The 19,506-nt window shown below is 40.7% G+C and overlaps 1 protein-coding gene across 1 annotated transcript in view; it reads right to left on the bottom strand.

Annotated features, from left to right (window-relative positions):
• The window catches only part of LOC146706251 (zinc finger SWIM domain-containing protein 6-like), a 51,392-nt gene extending 36,237 nt beyond the window's left edge, over positions 1 to 15,155 (bottom strand). The window contains exon 1 of the mRNA XM_085464349.1: positions 14,211 to 15,155. Coding sequence (XP_085320475.1) covers positions 14,211 to 14,637 — 427 coding nt within the window. The 5' untranslated portion in view covers positions 14,638 to 15,155. The remainder of the gene's footprint in view (positions 1 to 14,210) is intronic.
• Between the last annotated feature and the right edge of the window lie 4,351 nt (positions 15,156 to 19,506).

The raw sequence follows: 19,506 nt of genomic DNA, 5'->3' as shown, positions 1-19,506 counted from the left end.
GCATCATTAGAACAGAAGAAACTGACTCATACAAAAATAATCCTTCTATAAGGAATGCTCGGAAATTAGCTCTTTGTGTCACACTTCAGGCGCACTTATAGAACAGAATGTTGTGGTTTGCGTCACAAGTTAGCGAGGGTGGTCTCTGCCCATGCAGCTACCCTCAGAAAATCCCGAAAACTATTCTAATGGCCATCAAACCACATCTTTATTGATATATGCTGAGGTGTTAAAAGTCATCATTGGGGGAGCAGGGGAGATTGCCGACTGTCATCTTTAAATACACCACTACACCAATAATGACTCTTTCTACTCGCTACGGTGAAAATGAAATATGTGGGTGGTGCAAAGCTTTAAAGGGTGAACTAAACCAAAAGTCTAACATGTCCACAAAAAACCCCAACAAAAAAACCTTAAAGTATATGTGCAAATCTAGTCTGCCAGATTCTGCAGCACCAGCAAACAAGGTTTTCTTTTCAGGAAGCACTGTGACCATTGACCTCGGCACTAACACCAGTTGATATCCTTGAGGTTACAAAAAGCCTAACGACAGCAATACAGGCTGTGTGTATATATGGCAGTAAATTTAAAACAGATCTTGCCTTTGTCAGGTGTTTCTTTTAGAATGTACGCAACTAAGACTTCTTGAGTTTTACTAACATTTGCATCTTGCAAGTCAAAAGAGCATCACTGAAGCGGCATCACATGAACGATATAAGTGACTAAACCAAACCAAATGTGGCTGCGCCAACCCTTTCCAGTAAGCGTATTTTCATATCTCACTTTTCACACACTGTGTTTGCATACATTTCTACCAAAGTAAACCCGGAGACATCAAAAAGAGAGAACTAAAAGGGCACAGTTCCCTTATACTGTGTGTTCAAGTAAATGATGACTCAGAGTTTCTGAATCATTATGACAGTTGTGTTCTTTAAATGCTGTTCAGCTGATGCAGATGTCCTCTGAGTTTGCTTGAACTATTCTCAGTGGGAAAAAAAAAAAAAAGAACTGACACACACACACACACACACACACACACACACACACACACACACACACACACACACACACACACACACACACTAGAAGTGTAGAAGTTTCTAAAAAAAACATTGCATTGAGACACTGGTATGTAAGCATGCTGTGCATCATATATACGCTCTATGTATACTGTTGACTTCAATGTTTCAAGCGTTTATTTCTTTCCTTATTGGAGATTCTGATCTGTGTTTTTAATATAAGTACACACTGGTGTATGTGTTGTTGTTGTTGTGCAATTTAAAGGCCCGTCAAAAGACAGAATGGCAAACCAGGCTGTGCTCTTAAAGCAGTGGTTCATGCTCTACTTGTTCATATATAAATAAATCAACACTCAATCTAAAACCGATCGAATGCAACATGTGTGTTGAACTGTTAGCCTGACGACATGCCCTGCTCTTGCCTTTGTCTCAGACCAACTGTTTAACTGTCATAGTGTAACGTCACAAACGGCATGCCTCCAGGAGGAAAAGAATGCTTTCCTACAGCGTCACGGCAGAGGAGGGGCCCCTCACTGTCAAAACAGGATGCGGGTCACACCTTATCATGGCAGCGCATCAAACCAGAGTTACACACCCTCAGCCTCATTTCTGTTTGGGTTAAACACACAATACGGCTTGCTCAACATTTCTGGAGCGAGAATATGTGTGTGCTTAAAGAGCAGGTGTGAATGGACTGTAAAATAAACAACACTATAATCACAACGAGCTACTGTCCAACTGATCACTCTGCAGGTATTTTGGTTTCTGTTGTCTCGCCGTTCCTCTGCTATCTGTCTGAACACCTCCTCTTTCTGCATCTCAGTCACCAGCTGGAGCAGCCTTGCTGCTCACTGACTGCTTAAACCAGTACTAACTCACTCTCCTTTAACACAATGAAGTGTTTTACATGAGAATGTTTTCTTTTGCAATTCTACTCCACGTCATTTCCTTTTATTCCATTGCTACATCTTTGGTTAGTGGCTATGGTTAGTTAAACCGTTAATCGGAAACAGACTCAAATGGCAAGTGTTTTGGCAATCAATTGATTTTTTAGGTCATTTGGCAAGAACAGAACGGCAGAAAATTGTCATTTCCAGGTTCTAAAATCAATCGTTGGGGTTTGGAACAGCTGCTTAAAAAAAAAAAAACAACAACAACAAAAAACACACAAATAAAAAAAACCAAGACTTTTAACCCTGAGATATAAGACGTCATCAGTCACAGCCACAAACTCTAGCTGTAAACCTGAGCAATCATACTGTATGTAATTTTTGTAACACATCAAAAGTATTTCAACCTACCCCCTAAATAAATTTTGAAAAAAAAAGTTCTGTTTTGCCTTTATCCAAAATACAGAGTTAGGGTAGGTTCAAGGACCAATGAGTGTTCACTCCGAGGAAAAACCAAACTACTGTATCTAAAAGAACTAGTAATAAAGTTCTAGAGTGCAATCAAAGAGTGTGTCCAAACCTCACTAATTAATACATTTCCTTCTGGTCAATTAAAAAAAACAAAACAAAAAAAAAACAGACGGGGTTGAAAGGAAGAAGAAAGAAAGGAAAAGATAGATAAGTAAGGGGAAAACACAAGAGCGTGAATTTAGGTAAATAAGAAAATCTTGTAGCACCAAAGAAGTATAAAAGAAGAAGTTTGGTCATCTTCAAATATCAATAACTGTATCAGAATTAATGATGTAATTTTTCTTCAGGACTCTGAGTGCATTTTGTTGATAATACTTCTGTGATTTTACTTTAGAGGGAGTTGGAACACTTCTCCAGCGTGCAGTTGCACACATTCATCTAATCAGCCCTCCCTCCCTGCTCTGCCGCCGCTCCCTGCTTTAAACTGCATTAAAGCCCAGTCGATGCGGTTTTCAAGTGCATCCCGTTTCCATCGCAAGTACTGACATTACTCATCTTTAACAGATGAAAACAATGACTCAACTTGTAGACGCATGCCAGGCATACCCAGTTTGTGCAGAAATAAACACTGGATGACTTAGCAGGGCTTGTGAGAACTTGTGTCATCCCTGAGGTGAAGTTGTATAAGCAATTAAAGCAACTGCTGGACAGGTTCATTCAAATTATTACAGTTTCATCATATTGCTATCACTTAAACGCACGCGCAGGTGTTTCTACACATAAAAGAGCAGTCTCATGTAGAGCACCACTTTAACGGTTGTATGAACACCCAGTCACTCCTTTATAGTTGTCATGTTTGACAGAAAACATGCAGTACAAACTGCTTTTCTACAATTTGATGGTCTAACAGAAAGAAAAATATACTATGTAATATTAGGGCATGGATGGACAAAAAGACTCAAGAGTTTCTCTCCTAAATTAAAAACAAAAAGTGAAAGTGAAAAATACTAAAGACCACCTAAAGCTGGTTTTAGAATCTGCATCTTAAATCAATTCCCTTTTAGCTTCTTAGTCAGTGTTTTTAAATGGCTTTGACTGACTTCTTCTATAATGCAATTGAGGATCATCAGTAGAATATTACTTTGACGAGACAACATAAAAGAGAAAAATGTTATTTCTTTATATAAAATGTATTTTAATGTATTACTGTGAAAGATATAAATGAATGAATGAAGTCATACAAGCTGAAAATAATTGGGTTGTCTTTGATTTAACTGTAACCAATAGTTTAAAAGTCAATTGATTAAACTATCATAACATACAAGAATATAAAAATGCCAGATACTGTATTAAATGATTTTAACTTAAAAAAATTGAAGTAGAAATGGTATAAAATGTAATGGCCTGCATTTGTATAGCGCTTTTCTAGTCCCTAAGGACCCCAAAGTGCTTCACACTACATTCAGTCATCCACCCATTCACACACTGGTGATGGCAGCTACATTGTAGCCACAGCTGCCCTGGGGCGCACTGACAGAGGTGAGGCTGCCGGACACTGGCGCCACCGGGCCCTCTGACCACCACCAGTAGGCAAACATGGGGTTAGCATCTTGCCCAAGGATATTTGGCATGCAGCCAGGAGGCAGCCTGGGATCGAACCACCGACCTTCTGATTAGTGGCTGACCTGCTCTGCCACCTGAGCTACAGCCACATGGTATAAAACAAGAAAGAGTTTAGGAAAATACATTTCCTAATTAAGAATCTGAGAATATGATTTAGTTCTCCCATCCCTAATTCAAGTAACAATACAAGAACATTTGAAAAAGGCAATACAGAAAAATGGCTCCCAGTAAACGACTCTATGAAAGACACCTGAGAGCGTAAAGAATATGTAAGAGTCTGTATGTTTGAAACTGACATATGAGATATTTCAGCTTCTACTGGTTTTGTTTTTGTTGTATGCTGGTTTTAGAAAACAGCATACAACACATAACAATTTCCTTCAGCACAAAGTACAGAGTTCACATAGCTGGTCTGGTCCAGCAAACACTGCACCATCCAAACAATAGGCAGCCAATCTTCATAATGATTGGTATTTATGGTTGAAAAGTAAACTGTTCGTTCAATGTTTTTTCATCAGGAAATATTTTCACATTAGATCAACAATAAGCTCAAGTCCTAAGACAAATAGTTTCAGGACGAGCCTTAAAACCTGGTTCTACTTGTCCAAGTTTCAACATGACGTACTTTTAAAGCTCCATGGCTCTCGTATATATGAGTCAGTGAAACTTGGGAGCTGCGATGAAGCTTGGGGAAAAGCCCGAGATGACAGTTGGACCAGGAGAACAAGATCATTTGCTTGTTATTACAGATGCAGACAAAAGTGCCAAGGTGGAGCATGCAAAGAGGCGGAATAATAAACTGAAAGTAGGCGGGAGATCCAGAGCAAAGACAGGAAGTAAATAGTCATGGGTACAGCAGTCAATGGTTTTACGTTATTTCACACACAGTCTGGGTACTTTGCAAATTTGACTAAGCAAACACTTTGACAACTTTTCTCCCAGAGTCAAACATGCACAGACATATAGATAATGAGAGCAGATGGTAGAATCGTTATCTAGCAGAGCAGGTTCAAACGCAGCAAAGACGCACACCGATACTTAAATTTGAATCCACCCCGTCACCACAATGATAATCCAGCTAATCTGCATGCTTTTACATTGCACACAGGGCATATTTTGAATATAATTTTGGAAACAATGCCGAAACTGAGCTTCAAGATTCCGGGTGGACATTTAATGGCTACTAATGAGAAGAGACCTGCTCTAATCTTCCATAACATTTGTGTATCAAGTGTTTCTAATCACCTTTTTTTGTAGGAGTCTTTCCTCTGAGTTTATTAAACACTGACAGGTATGACACATGTTAGCTTTGCACCAGTGGGATCTACATGTGTGCCACCACCAGTGAACTAGGGTGTTACTTTTATTAAGTCTATTCTGTTTGCTAAAGAGAAAAATACTCAGTCATACTAGTAATTTTGTTAATTTCAAGTCAAAGTATTTGCAGTAGTAATTACTCTCATCATTATTAGTTTTATTATTGCGAGGCCATCTCTCTAATCATCCATAATTTACAAAATAAAACGTCATTTTGATATCCTGCACTAAAGATGCTGTGCTTAAATAAAGTAGTGTAACACCTGGAGAGATTAAATGAACAATTACAGCAATTACATAGGAATTTGCTAATTAATTTGACAAATATACAATGATCCCATCATTTCCCTTTTCAGTACAACTCCAATAGGTTTATACCTTATGAATTAAAAATGAAGCATTAGCAGTCTCTCTGACAGTTGTAGCACCTCCGTACGCCAACACAGATACTGGGTCAGTTACATTACCTCACCTCCATGTGAACCAGGACATTATTGCTGGGGAATCTTTTACTGCTTAAAAAAAAATCAAGTCAAATCAAATCAAATGCACATGTCTTTGTCCAGATAAGTGCACAAAATAACTCCAAGGCTACAAAAGGATATATTGTATAGGTAGAGGAAAGGAGCATCAGTCTTCATTAAGTATGCTCTGGTTGTGAGCTAAGGTAACAGCCTCTGATTGATGATAGCTTTAAGTTCCCATTAAAAGGTAACCATTGCTCATAAGCAGTCTCTGATCAGCGCTGAGGCTGTGAGAGGTTAGTCGCCTGCTCTACAAAGACAAAAGCTTCTCTCTGGTCTGCAACAGTGATCACGAGCCCCTTGGCGTCCTCTTTATGACAACAGGAAAGACTGTTTTGCTGTGATGACCTCAGAAAATCCTGAGTTTGAAATGCTCCAAGCACTTCACCTGTTAACTAAAGTGCTCTGTTTGCAGATATGCAGTGAGCCAAAGGGCCATCGTCTTCAGGGACCACTTCACACTGGTGCCCCATGTTCCCATACAGCTGTAGCAATGGCAGGCTTTGACTTGCTGAGACAGTGTGAGGTTGAATAGCACTCCCCAGACATGCCAAGAAAAGACACCACTACAGACTGTGGAAGGCAGAGGCTGTTCTACAGCTCAAACAATTAGCTAATTGATAACGAAATCTATTTCCCAAGCAAACAAAAGAAAAGACAGATTAGCTACTTCTTAACAGTGTCCTGAATTTTTTTGTCTCACATGATAGAACTGCAAATAACAAAAGACTAATCCAGCTAATCATTTTCTTAATCGACTGATTATTTTGTTTATTAAGAAGACAATTTTTTAATAACAAATAAAATAAAATATCGGAAACCCTTCAGACTCACTTTAGCTTTGTTTGCTAGACAAAGATAACAAAGCTACACATTTGTGAAGTTTGGCCAAATAAATGTTAATTGAACCTTTTTTCTCTAAATAAATTGATTTATTAAAAATACATTATTATAAATATGAATGGGACTAAACATCAATCACTGACGCTCTAAATTGGAATAAAATATAACTATGACTACTGTAAATAAATTATGAATTTCACAACTGTAGTCAGACAAAAGGAGGAATATGAAGATGTCGCTTTGGACCCTAGGGGAAAATTGTGATGGGCATTTTTCACTATTTACTGACACTTTATGGAGCGAATGATAAATCACTACAATAATCAGCAGATGAATTCCTAATGAAACACTAGCAGCAGCAGCAGGGGCATGATATGGACAGGTGAACATGTTGGGCTACAAGAATGACAATGAGAACAAAACAGGATTTATTGAGCCAATCGAGTCAGGCGGAGGTAAACTAGTTACTCCCCTCCTCCATCCGCTGCTCTTCTCTGCCGCCTCTCCTCTCTGACAAGCTGAAGGTTAATGACGAAGGGATGCGGCAGAGGAATACAGATCAGAAACACTAAACTAGCCATAGTAAGAGATTTGCAGAATTACCTACATACCAACATATTTATATTACATACCTACGGACATGGAGTGAGGTTTTCTTGTTTATATCAATATCTGTTTTGAAAAGTCCCCCGAAAATCTCTAAAATTTAGCATGTACTTACAGCTTGTTAAGATGCAATGTTGTTCAAAAATCTTAGCAACTATAGGCTGTATATAAAAGATGGTCTCCACCATGACATCACCCATTAGCTAAAAAGCTTCCACCGAGTGTCTTGATGTATGCTCAATCATCCAGGGAAGGAAATCCCAGAAAGCTGATTCTGTTCATCTGGATGCTGTGTTTTCAGTGGGAGAAAGGTTTTCGTCTCTCATCCAAGTAACTTCTTCGGTCTTTCTCTCGTCCATATAAACAGAATCAAATTTCTGGGACTCCCACTGAGTATTTTCACCACCACCATCTTGTTCTGAATAATAGTTAAGTTTTTACTGACATCAAGGGACTAAATGGCTATTTTCCCTTAGTAAAACTGGGTGTTTTCCTTTTGGAACCAGAGGAGTTCCCTCCTGTTGAAATGCAAGTTTAAGATATTTCCTTGGCTTCATTTTTCAGACTTGGAAGCAAGTCCATCCTTTATATACAGTTTATGAGAGAAACCCAAAGCAAATTCAATCCCATCCAGCTATTCCAAAACTTACTGAAACACCAACTGTACATCTCCAAGAAATGCACTGTTTCCTCCTGTTTCAGTAATGTTAGCTTAAAACTTCCAACACTCAGCTGAGCTACAAATTTGTGATTATTTTCTTTTTTTTTTTAAAGATATAGCTCTTCCGTAGGGAAAAAAAAAAAGATGTGCTTTCTCTTCACTGGCAGTTACTGATAAATGGGAAAAATACAGTACTAAAAGAACAAGCCAAACAAAACTCTGCATCAGCTGAGCTTCTGCCATCCATGTGGAAACAGGAATGACCTGAAAAATACCTGGGCACTACTCCAAGTCTTCAACCAGCAACAACAACCCCACTGAAACCAACTCTGCTGTAGGACATCAACACCCACTGCTCGACGCTTTGTTTTTTAATCTCACGCAGGTAGGCTCACTATGCTGTAAAACCATTTTTCAAAATGGCAAGTTTTGCCAATGGCTGCTTTCACAGCATGCGCCCAATGTTGCTCCAATAAAAATTGATCTTGCAGAGAAGAAGCATATTGAGGTCCTATGCACAGACTATTAATGCTGATCAACAAGCTAAAAGGCTGAGTGTGGTTGTCCCTTGGCATACTTACAAGGCTTTGCATCATTCACTAGGTGTGCCCCAATTCATTGATTCTTCATAAAATTGCAGATGAGATCCAGTAATGAGTGAACACGAGAAAGGCCCGAGGCTTCATGTAAGCATCTGCATATGTGTGTATGTGTATGTGAAGAAAAAGCAGTGCTTTCATTTATGAGAGCACGCTGGATTTTTAACCTTAAAAATACAAAGGTTAGGAATAGGTTTGGAACCACTGGACTACAGAGGTTCAGGATCTGTACCTAGCTGTATCCACCTCTACCGCCTGATGCATCACTCCACTGATAATAGCTGTGTAATTTCACTTTCAAAAGGGTTCAGAATACAGAAGTGGCTGCAATATTTCTGCACCTGCTTACAAATGCACAAAGCACAAAAAGAAGAAGCACTGAAATTACAAAAAGGAGGGGGGGAAAGGGGAGAAACAAGAGGCAAGTATATAAAAGGACTATTTCTTTGAACTGTGGCTTAGAGGGGTAGTGTGAGCTGCCTGTACTTCATCTGAAGGACCTGGGCACTTCTATCACCACTGACCATCAGCAGGAAGCTGCACCTCCTCAGAAGACCGCTGAACTAGAACAGGCAAATCTTGGGCTGGACTTCAGCCGGCTCCAGTGATTACAGAAGTGCACCAGTGATAGTCGAGTGTTAATGCTGCCTGCAGACTCAAACCTTACCCAACATCTGAGCTCAGAAACAGAGCTGCCTGAATATCACATGATGAAATGTGAGGAAAACTACAAGCGCTCACACAAGCCTGGTGGACATGCTGGCAGTCATCACTGCCTATCAACCCTCATGACTATGAAGCAACAAGCCAGTGACAGACTTGAGGGCTGAGTCTCAAATTCTGCACTTCAGTGTACAAAATGACAGTAATGTTGACAAAAATGTCAGGAAATGGTGGAAAATGCCAGTTTTCCAGAAGCCAGGGTGACATCTTCAAAAGTCCAAAACCTAAACGACTTTTGCCATTTTTTGCTTGAAAGATTATTAATCAGTTATGAGATAAGTTAACTAAGATCCTGTTCTTCTCAACATCAACACTCTTGTATCTCAGTAATAAGTGGAACATGTCATTTATTATGCAGGGAAAAGTGGTTAACTAAAGATTATTTACAAGCTTCTGCATTATGAAAGTGTACATCTGCTTGTAGAATGATATTAGCTAGCTCAAACACACAGTATGTAGTGGTTACATTTTATAGCAAGTATTGCATTTTTTCTCTCATGTGCATCGTTTGACTTTTTAAATGAAAAAAAGAAAAAAAAAACAGCATGGCACTGTGCAGGACATTTATTTGTTGTTTTCTGACCATGAGCAGCTTAAACATTAATCAGAATCATCTTTATTTATAAAGCTAACTCTCAATTTTCTTTCATTCCAGGCTGAGCAGACAAGCAAGAAGAAGAAAGAGGGGGGAGGGATTTGCATTTTCCCATAAACAACAAGTATTGAATACCAACAGCGTCAATATTTCAAAGACCTCTGACCCAGTGTAGTTGAAGCAGATAGAAGTAAATCAACAAAGGATGAGGGAAAGAGAGAAGTGCTTCTAAAGTCTAAGTTCAGTGTAAGTTATGAACCTGACCTGAAAAGTTCAAGCAGCTTAAATGCAAGCTAATAACTGGGAAACGCAGGTACCAAACACATTACAGCACGTTTTCCCGCCATATGTAGAATTTCACATACACATATACATATAGATGTGTCTCCCTGCCCAGGTAAATGTGATGCTGTTCACAGCTGTGATATTTTTTCTACTCCCTAAAATAACCATGCTCAGTGCAGACGCACTGCAGCCTATACTTCAGCTCAGACTTGCACTCTGTGAACTGATGTCAATAAAATGCTCTACGTCATGTTTACAGCAAAAACCTCAGGGTGCAGGAGGCAGCAGCCATTATTATTATTTAGCAGCCATTATTATTTATACACTTTCATAAATAAGCAATTAGTCCCTTCAATACTGACCACGAGACTGAAATCTTGTCTCCATTTCAACATCAAGGAAGTGTTATTGAGAAATGCTAGGAAGGAGGTTCTACAGATATCAGCAGTTCACAGGTAGAGCCCCAGTGATTTGGTCCCCTGATCCCTCTGTCAGGGTACTCATATTATATTTTTCCCCTATAGGATGATCTATAAATAAATCTGCTGAGCCTTCAACTTGATCTAATACCATCACAAGGTAATCTATTAATTTGGACTTTTAAACCAAATTATTAACTACAAAACCCATGAAAAATACTTTCAGCATTTCTTTATAATAATAATGGATTGGATTTATATAGCGCTTTTCAAGGCACCCAAAGCGCTTTACAATGCCACTATTCATTCACTCTCACATTCACACACTGGTGGAGGCAAGCTACGGTTGTAGCCACAGCTGCCCTGGGGCAGACTGACAGAAGCGAGGCTGCCATATCACGCCATCGGCCCCTCTGGCCAACACCAGTAGGCAAGTAGGGTAAAGTGTCTTGCCCAAGGACACAACGACCAGGACAGAGAGCCCCGGGATCGAACCGGCAACCTTCCGGTTACAGATACGCTTCCCAACCCCCTGAGCCACGGTCGCCCTTTATGTTTAGTTCTAATTATAAAACGTTAGCATACAATATCCGCAAGCTCGCTTTACAATGTTGGCATGTAGACACTACTATTGGGGGCATTTTCAGGGCTCCACTTTGCAGTGGATACCTCCGAGCATGAAGAACTACTGGATGTGACAATGCTAACTGGTTAAACTTGAAGAAGACAACAAGTAGCAATAGAATAAGCAGTGTTACCTTCTCAAGCATTGCTATTAGCATCATAAACTTGATCAGCAAAGGCTAACGCAACAACAACAACAGCATTACAGCAGCTGTGGCAGTTCTCGGTTGTTTTGCTGCTTTGGCAACATTCAGTGCTGACAATGCAGTTGAAGCTATCACAAAATTATTATATCAACTCGTGAGTCTGATTAATTTTACATCAAAACCAATTAAAAGAGAATTGATGGTCATTAGCAACATCACCCTCCCTCTGAACCTGCTTTGTGTTCCTGGAAAAGGTGCCTACAGCCTCTAACGATGAGAGATTTCACCAATCAAATCAAAGCTAGTACAACAGACCAATGACGGGGTGTAGACTACATATTGGCACAATTTTGGCTGGTTGTGTCGAACAACGGGTATTCACAACGTTTACCCAACAATACTACTTCTAATGTCTTCTACTTTCTGTTCCCTTTCTGCGTCTATTTTCTTGTTCCGTAACGACTCTTTGAACAAATTGTAGTTTCTTCACACAGGATGCATTTCTGACTTTTGACCGCAAACTGAATTAGACCCTGACCCTCCTAGCCTACTTCTAACAACTAGCCTTCAAACCCTACCTAAACCTACTCAACCCTCAAACCTAAACCGTAACCATAAATCTAATCCTAAACAGTAACCTGAAACATTGACCCTAAACCTAACCCCAACATATCAGAATATCTGTTACTTGGTTTTTGAAAAGCCAAATTAGGGGCATTTTTCATCACTGATAACTTTCACATAGATAATAATTTAGACTGTAATTTACAATTTGTAACAGAAGATAACTGTGTTGTAGCTCAACAGGTCATCTGGAGCAGTTCAATAAAATGACCACAAACTACGATATAGACTACAAAAAGGTAATAAAGCAGTCATCAGGTCTACACCTGAGAAGCTACACTGTCAAGAAAAAAATGTCTAAGTTGATCTTTGCTCAGATTAACAGTGCAGGTCTGTTGTGGAGCGTGAGGCTCCGCAGCGCATGTGTGCCAATTCATTTCCTCAAGGTCTGCTGCAAGAAAACCTTCCTCCTCCGGTGCAGCCCACATGTGGGGAGATTACATCTTTTATTTATCACTTCTTGGCTCTATTTTTCCAGCAAATTCCAAGCTGGGGTGCAATCAGCCAAGAAAGCCTCCCTGTGTGTGTGTGAGCGTTTGGGATGTGCGGACTACTGTTATTCCTCTTTGTAAGAATGCACATCGAGCCCAGATTCAGTTTCATTCCTGCAGAAACATTTCCCAATATCTGGGAACATAGGCCTCTTGTTTTGGCAGGGGAATGTGTTGTGAGTGCGTATTCACAAATACACAATGCCCACATGAACCGCCTGCATTTGACGGTGGAGGGGGGGGTAGGCGAGGGATGGATCATGCAAGCACTCAGATTCCATTACAATTCAAATTAAGCACATGGAGTAATGGGATTACAGCCCTCAGAGATTCATGAACTCACAGGTGACAAACTGTAGCACGGTCACAGCTTCCCCTGACCAAACGGAGGGCTGTCTTCATTAAAGTGAGATCTTCAGATATGCACAAAGACACAACCCAAACTGGCTGTAGACTGGTGTGAATCATGGCCCATTTAAGAAGAATCTCCGTGCCAGTATACTTTCTCTTTCCAAACCTCTTCTACTTAACAAGGGAGTGAAAAGATGCTTTTGTTTGCTCTTCTTTTGCTGGCAACAGGACGCTTGAAAGACACAAATGAACATGTAAATAGGAACAAAGTGCCAAACTCACAATGGAAATGCTGGGCATTTGATATGTGTGCTGGGTAATTAAAATCTCAAAGAACCTCTTCAGAGAGGGGAAAAATGACACTAAATCAAGCACTGATTCATGCTGCTGGTGGACTAAAGTTCTCAAGCACAAGCACACAGGTGTCTGTTCCTGTTTCACTAGCTCTCAATGGGTTATAAACAAGATCACGTACGGTAATTCTCAGCTTCTTTTCATAAAAAAGAAAAAAATTTATATATATACACTTTTTTTCTTGCCTTTTAAAAAAAACAGAACTCTAAAACCTTCCCGTCATTCCTCTAGATCTAAATATAAGACATCAATAGTGCATACTTGTCTCCTTTCCAGTGCAGCAGGTCGTGTTTATCAGCTTCTCACTGCTACACAATGCTGATCAAACTGTATGCAGGCTGTCAAAGCCACAATGCATGCTCAACTATCATTATTATTCAACAGCATATCAATTGTGCTACAAAGAACAACTCATTCAAATGTAATGTGTGTCAGTTGGGACCCAACCCAGCTGAACACTTCCCTTATTACTCAATAGTTTTATGTAATCTTTTAAAACAGATTTTAAAGGTCAGACGGTATTTGAACAGGCTCCTTTCTCATGATATGTGATACAGAAAAAATAAAGCTCTAACGCAACTAAATGCTTCTTCCCCGAGTCACGTCAACGCAGTCACTAAGTGATCCAAGCCAGCCGGAGGACAGTAAAATCGTTTTATTTGTCATTAATATGACAAAGTTTCGCAGTTCATTCTGACGCTGCTGAGGTGTGATGTGGGGGAAAATCCTCTTTTGTTTTATTTTCAGCGTAGTCTGTATTTTAAGGCTTTTTTTCACATTCAAACTAGCCCCGAGCTAAACAGGATTTAAATGCCTCAGTCACACATTCCCATTCATGCACCCAGCAGATTTAAAGCCCCATTGTAGCCTCTCCGCGAGTCTGTCGCCCTTTGTTGTCAAACCCTGTCACTTTACCTCCTCGTGTTAATCGACACATTCTCGCGCACCGACATTAAATTTCTCCTCTTGTTCTTTCTGTTCTCGACTGAAATTGTCCGGTTGTTTCATTTTTGTCCGTAGAGCCCAGTATCGCCACATCACTCACCGACTTGGAGTACGTTGTCCACGCAGCCGCTCTCCAGCAGAGCGATGCCCCGTCGGAAAGGCAGCCGCGTCTCGTCGCCGCTCTCCCCGCTACTTCCGATCTCCTCCCCGCCAGTGTTGAACGACGAATACATGCAGATCTCACGCTCGCTCCTCGGGAAAGACCAGTACACGATCCGTCTCTGGACGGGCTCCGGGATCCGCTCGAAACGCTCCTCTACCCTCTGAAACGGCCACTTCTCAGCGACTTTCCTCGCCGCGATGTCCAGGAGGGTCTCCGGACTCTGGGTTCTGCTCGATTCGCCCTGGGTGGCTCCCGAGCTGCCGCACGGCGCCCCCGCGGCCCGCTGGCCTTGTCTACATGTTGAGCCGTAGCCCGGTCTACAGCAGAGCCGCTTGGCTGGGGGCTGCTGTACGCGCTCCGCCATGATAGCTCCGCTTTAACGGCGACGGAGGAAGTCAACGCACCATATGAACGGGATGGGGAACGGAAAAGGTTACCCACGGTCTGATTGTTGGCCGTGTATGGCCAAATCATCCTTTTATGGCAACATGGGGCAGGGCTTCGGCGAGCTTGTCAAACCCCTTTGTTGACAAATTAAGAGAAGGCGGGGTCTGCGGGGCAAGCTCCGTGCTGAGGACTGCCAGGAGGGCGGAATTCCCGTCCGGCCCTAGTCCTTTGAAAGCCAGATTTCGGCCCAGAATGTTAACTTTGTACAATACAACTACAACGGTGTAGTTGTATTAAAGAGCTACTTCAGACGGTGGTTTTACCGGTTGGCGTTCACATTTACTAGGGACGGAGAGAGGGGGCTTTGTCTTTCGGTGAGGTGGATCAGGCGGATGAAAGCTAGGTGCCAATGGGCGGTTATTCGCCTGTCAACACTCGAGCCTCGTGGTTTGAGGGGGGGAGGGGGCAATGAACGCAGCACCGCCCCGTGTGAGGTTTACGGTCCACCTGAATGTGGGGCGTTTAAAGGAAACGTAACTGCTTCGTGAGAGGTATGGAAGTCAATTTTTGACAAAAGAAACACGAAATCTAGTTATGAAAAAAATAGTAAGGCTGAGTCACAAAGCCCGATGAAAGAAATCTTTGAGTTATTAACTACTATAATACGATTTTTAAGATGAAAACATCATTCAATATGTACATTTTGACGTAAAATGTTTACTTTTTTAACACATAACCTCTAATTTTCCTGTTTTAGCATTTTCTTTCTTTCTTTCTGGAATTCACCAACTGTACCTTTAGGTGCCACAGACGCTTTACGATGAACTGCACAACGTGTTACGCCATGTTGCATTTGAAATTACCTGCTGATTAAAGAACCACTACTCTGTATATGTTTGCTTCTAATGCTAACTAGATGCTGAGAATTGTGATATCTGTAACATGAATGCATGAGAAGAAAAAGGGGTTGTGATGATGGTGTAAGTAGGCAATGGGTTGTCATTTATTCATATTGAAAAAGACTGCACCAAAATAAAAAATAAACTAATTTAAAAGTAGTCTGCTTATTAGATGTAACTAGTCATTAATTGATGGTGCCAGAATGCTATTTGAGATCATCCCAGCTAATTTTAACGCCTGAATGGAATAGTATCATACATTGGCTTCACCAGAGCCTGAACCTCAACTTTACTGAAGCAGTGTGGGATCATCTTGATAGAGAATGGAACAAAGGGCAGCCAACATCTGAAGAAGAGCTTTGGAACAGCTTTTGTCCTTTTTAAAGACTGGAGAACTATTCTTGAAGACTGTTTAATGACATTTCAAGACAATTTGCTCAACACAGCCTAACTGTGTTGAAAAATAAAGATGTTTATGTCAAAGATTGACCTTCAAGCTCATTAGAAAAAAAAAAAATCAGCAGACTGCTGCATCTGTTTGAATTTTTTATAGTTTTGCCAACAAAATATAAAGAAATGAGGGGTGGCTTAAGACCTGTGCACAGTACAATACATAGATAAGATGTGCACTGTTAAAACACATATTTGAGCCCCAGTTATGAACGGGAGTACAAAGACCAGAACCAGCTTCAACAAGTTTTAAAGCTGCAAAAAGAACAGTTTATGGGTTTTTTGTATTGTGTTTAAAGTATTTAAATAATCATTAAAGCTTGTGCAAATCTTTTAAAATGTAATATCTGTGTTTCTCTATTATTCGTTGCTGCCTTTCTAGGACAGTACAGCAGGTTATACTGAAATGAAAACTCCTGGCAGCCCCATCCAAAGATGTTTGATATCTCCTTTTGATCAGCAACTGGGGAACATTTAAGACACAAATTTAAACAGTTTTACTTGAGCATAAACACACTATTTGTCACCGTAATGGGCTTATCTGTCACTTTTCTCTTCCAGTTACAGTACCACCTGCTGCTCCTGCAGGACAGAGTTATCAGCAGCCTCATTTCAGCACACTTGCTCCATGCTGTGTAAATGATTTAGGCCCCCTGGTTGACAATCTTGAGTATTGTCTCATTTTACCCTGCAGACAGCACAGAAGAACCACAGTAATGGCTGAGTCTATTCACTCAGCATGGTGGGAACACAGTGGGTGGGCTGGGAAAGAGAGACAGTAGCACAGACCATGGCACACTCTGTTGAATAAGACAGTACAGGCCTCTAGCATTTGACTCTGTGCTCATTTTTCAGGCATTTGACCAAATCTATCTTTCACTGTATTCACTAGATTTAAAGCAAGTACATATATTTCATTATATTTCATTAAATTGTCTTTTCAAGAATCTCTCAGTTTCTTGAACCATCTTTTTGATGGATACACTGAAATTTAGTTCCAACATTATTGTTCACCTATAGCAGGGGTCTCAAACTTGCAGCCACTTGCGGCCCACATCACATCTTCTTGTATATCGAGTTGAAGAAATAAAATGCAATTTGGCCCTTGAAGTTACTGTTTTTATTAGAGAGGATTTATTTGTTGTTGAGTGCAATGTTAAAATAAGTTCTTTAAAAAAGCAAAAAATTATTTAATATGAAGCCAATATGAGAGGAGAGTACAAACACGTTGAGGGACTGGCTGTGTTAGTTCAGTGAGAGAGTTATTTGTATAGAAAACAATTTTCACTAGAAGTCAAAAACTAATGTGTACACTTACAGTGGCTTGCAAAAGTATTCGGGCCCCTTGAACTTTCCCACATTTTCTCACATTACAGCCACAAACATGAATCAATTTTATTGGAATTCCACGTGAAAGACCAATACAGAGTGGTGTACACGTGAGAAGTGGAATGAAAATCAGACATGATTCCAAACATTTTTTACAAATAAATAACTGCAAAGTGGGGTGTGCGTAATTATTCAGCCCCCTTTGGTCTGAGTGCAGTCAGTTGTCCATAGACATTGCCTGATGAGTGCTATTGACTAAATAGAGTGCACCTGTGTGTAATCTAATGTCAGTACAAATACAGCTGCTCTGTGACGGCCTCAGAGGTTGTCTAAGAGAATATTGGGAGCAACAACACCATGAAGTCCAAAGAACACACCAGACAGGTCAGGGATAAAGTTATTGAGAAATTTAAAGCAGGCTTAGGCTACAAAAAGATTTCCCAAGCCTTGAACATCCCACGGAGCACTGTTCAAGCGATCATTTAGAATTGGAAGGAGTATGGCACAACTGTAAACCTACCAAGACAAGGCCGTCCACCTAAACTCACAGGCCGAACAAGGAGAGCGCTGATCAGAAATGCAGCCAAGAGGCCCATGGTGACTCTGGACGAGCTGCAGAGATCTACAGCTCAGGTGGGGGAATCTGTCCATAGGACAACTATTAGTCGTGCACTGCACAAAGTTGGCCTTTATGGAAGAGTGGCAAGAAGAAAGCCATTGTTAACAGAAAACCATAAGAAGTCCCGTTTGCAGTTTGCCACAAGCCATGTGGGGGGACACAGCAAACATGTGGAAGAAGGTGCTCTGGTCAGATGAGACCGAAATGGAACTTTTTGGCCAAAATGCAAAACGCTATGTGTGGCGGAAAACTAACACTGCACATCACTCTGAACACACCATCCCCACTGTCAAATATGGTGGTGGCAGCATCATGCTCTGGGGATGCTTCTCTTCAGCAGGGACAGGGAAGCTGGTCAGAGTTGATGGGAAGATGGATGGAGCCAAATACAGGGCAATCTTGGAAGAAAATCTCTTGGAGTCTGCAAAAGACTTGAGACTGGGGCGGAGGTTCACCTTCCAGCGGGACAACGACCCTAAACATAAAGCCAGGGCAACAATGCAATGGTTTAAAACAAAACATATCCATGTGTTAGTCAAAGTCCAGATCTAAATCCAATCGAGAATCTGTGGCAAGACCTGAAAACTGCTGTTCACAAACACTGTCCATCTAATCTGACTGAGCTGGAGCTGTTTTGCAAAGAAGAATGGGCAAAGATTTCAGTCTCTACATGTGCAAAGCTGGTAGAGACATACCCTAAAAGACTGGCAGCTGTAATTGCAGCAAAAGGTGGTTCTACAAAGTATTGACTCAAGGGGCTGAATAATTATGCCCACCCCACTTTGCAGTTATTTATTTGTAAAAAATGTTTGGAATCATGTCTGATTTTCGTTCCACTTCTCACGTGTACACCACTTTGTATTGGTCTTTCACGTGGAATTGCGTTCACTTTTGCAGTTTTGTCTTGTTACACAATATTGGAAATTTAAAAATACAACAACAAAACACTACATTTTTGGAAATATTTGTGGGTTTGTACTACTGGACCACTAAAGTGGCCCTCCAATGAGATGACAGTGCCAGCAGCGGCCCACAGCTCATTTAAGTTTAGGACCTCTGACCTATAGGATCATAGATACTGTATGTTAGGTGACCTCCATACAGCAACCCACTCGGCTTTGTTGCCTACTCATTATCACTGACACCATTATTCTACTGTAAAACTGTTGATACAGCATATCAAACTGTAGACATTGTCTACTTTTACACTTTCTAGTATAAAAGATCCATGAATTCATCCATGAAGTTTTCGCATCTGTGAAACATCCAAAAAAATATAGAAAGCAGTTTATTTTTGCAATTACACTAATGGTCTGCACCTATTTGCTGATTTGGAACACTTGTGAGCATGTGCAGTGGGCTGCACACAAACCTTAAAACAAAACTAGAAGCTAGAACACTGTTTTGGTTTATGTGCAAATTGCAGCTATTATCAGTGAGGTATGCGGCTGCCATTTGTTTCTGCATACTCAGAACTCTGGAAACCTCTAAATTTCCAGATACAGTAGCTTACTGTATCGGGACAGTCACTTCAGTAAGCAGATTGTGG

The sequence above is a fragment of the Copadichromis virginalis genome, linkage group LG7 (assembly GCF_057382275.1).
Source record: "Copadichromis virginalis isolate Kocher_CV1m ecotype Utaka linkage group LG7, C_Virginalis_male_GT1.1, whole genome shotgun sequence".
Lineage (NCBI taxonomy): Eukaryota > Metazoa > Chordata > Actinopteri > Cichliformes > Cichlidae > Copadichromis > Copadichromis virginalis.
The sequence above is the reverse complement of the archived record's forward strand: the minus strand, read 5'-3'. Positions and strand labels throughout refer to the sequence as shown.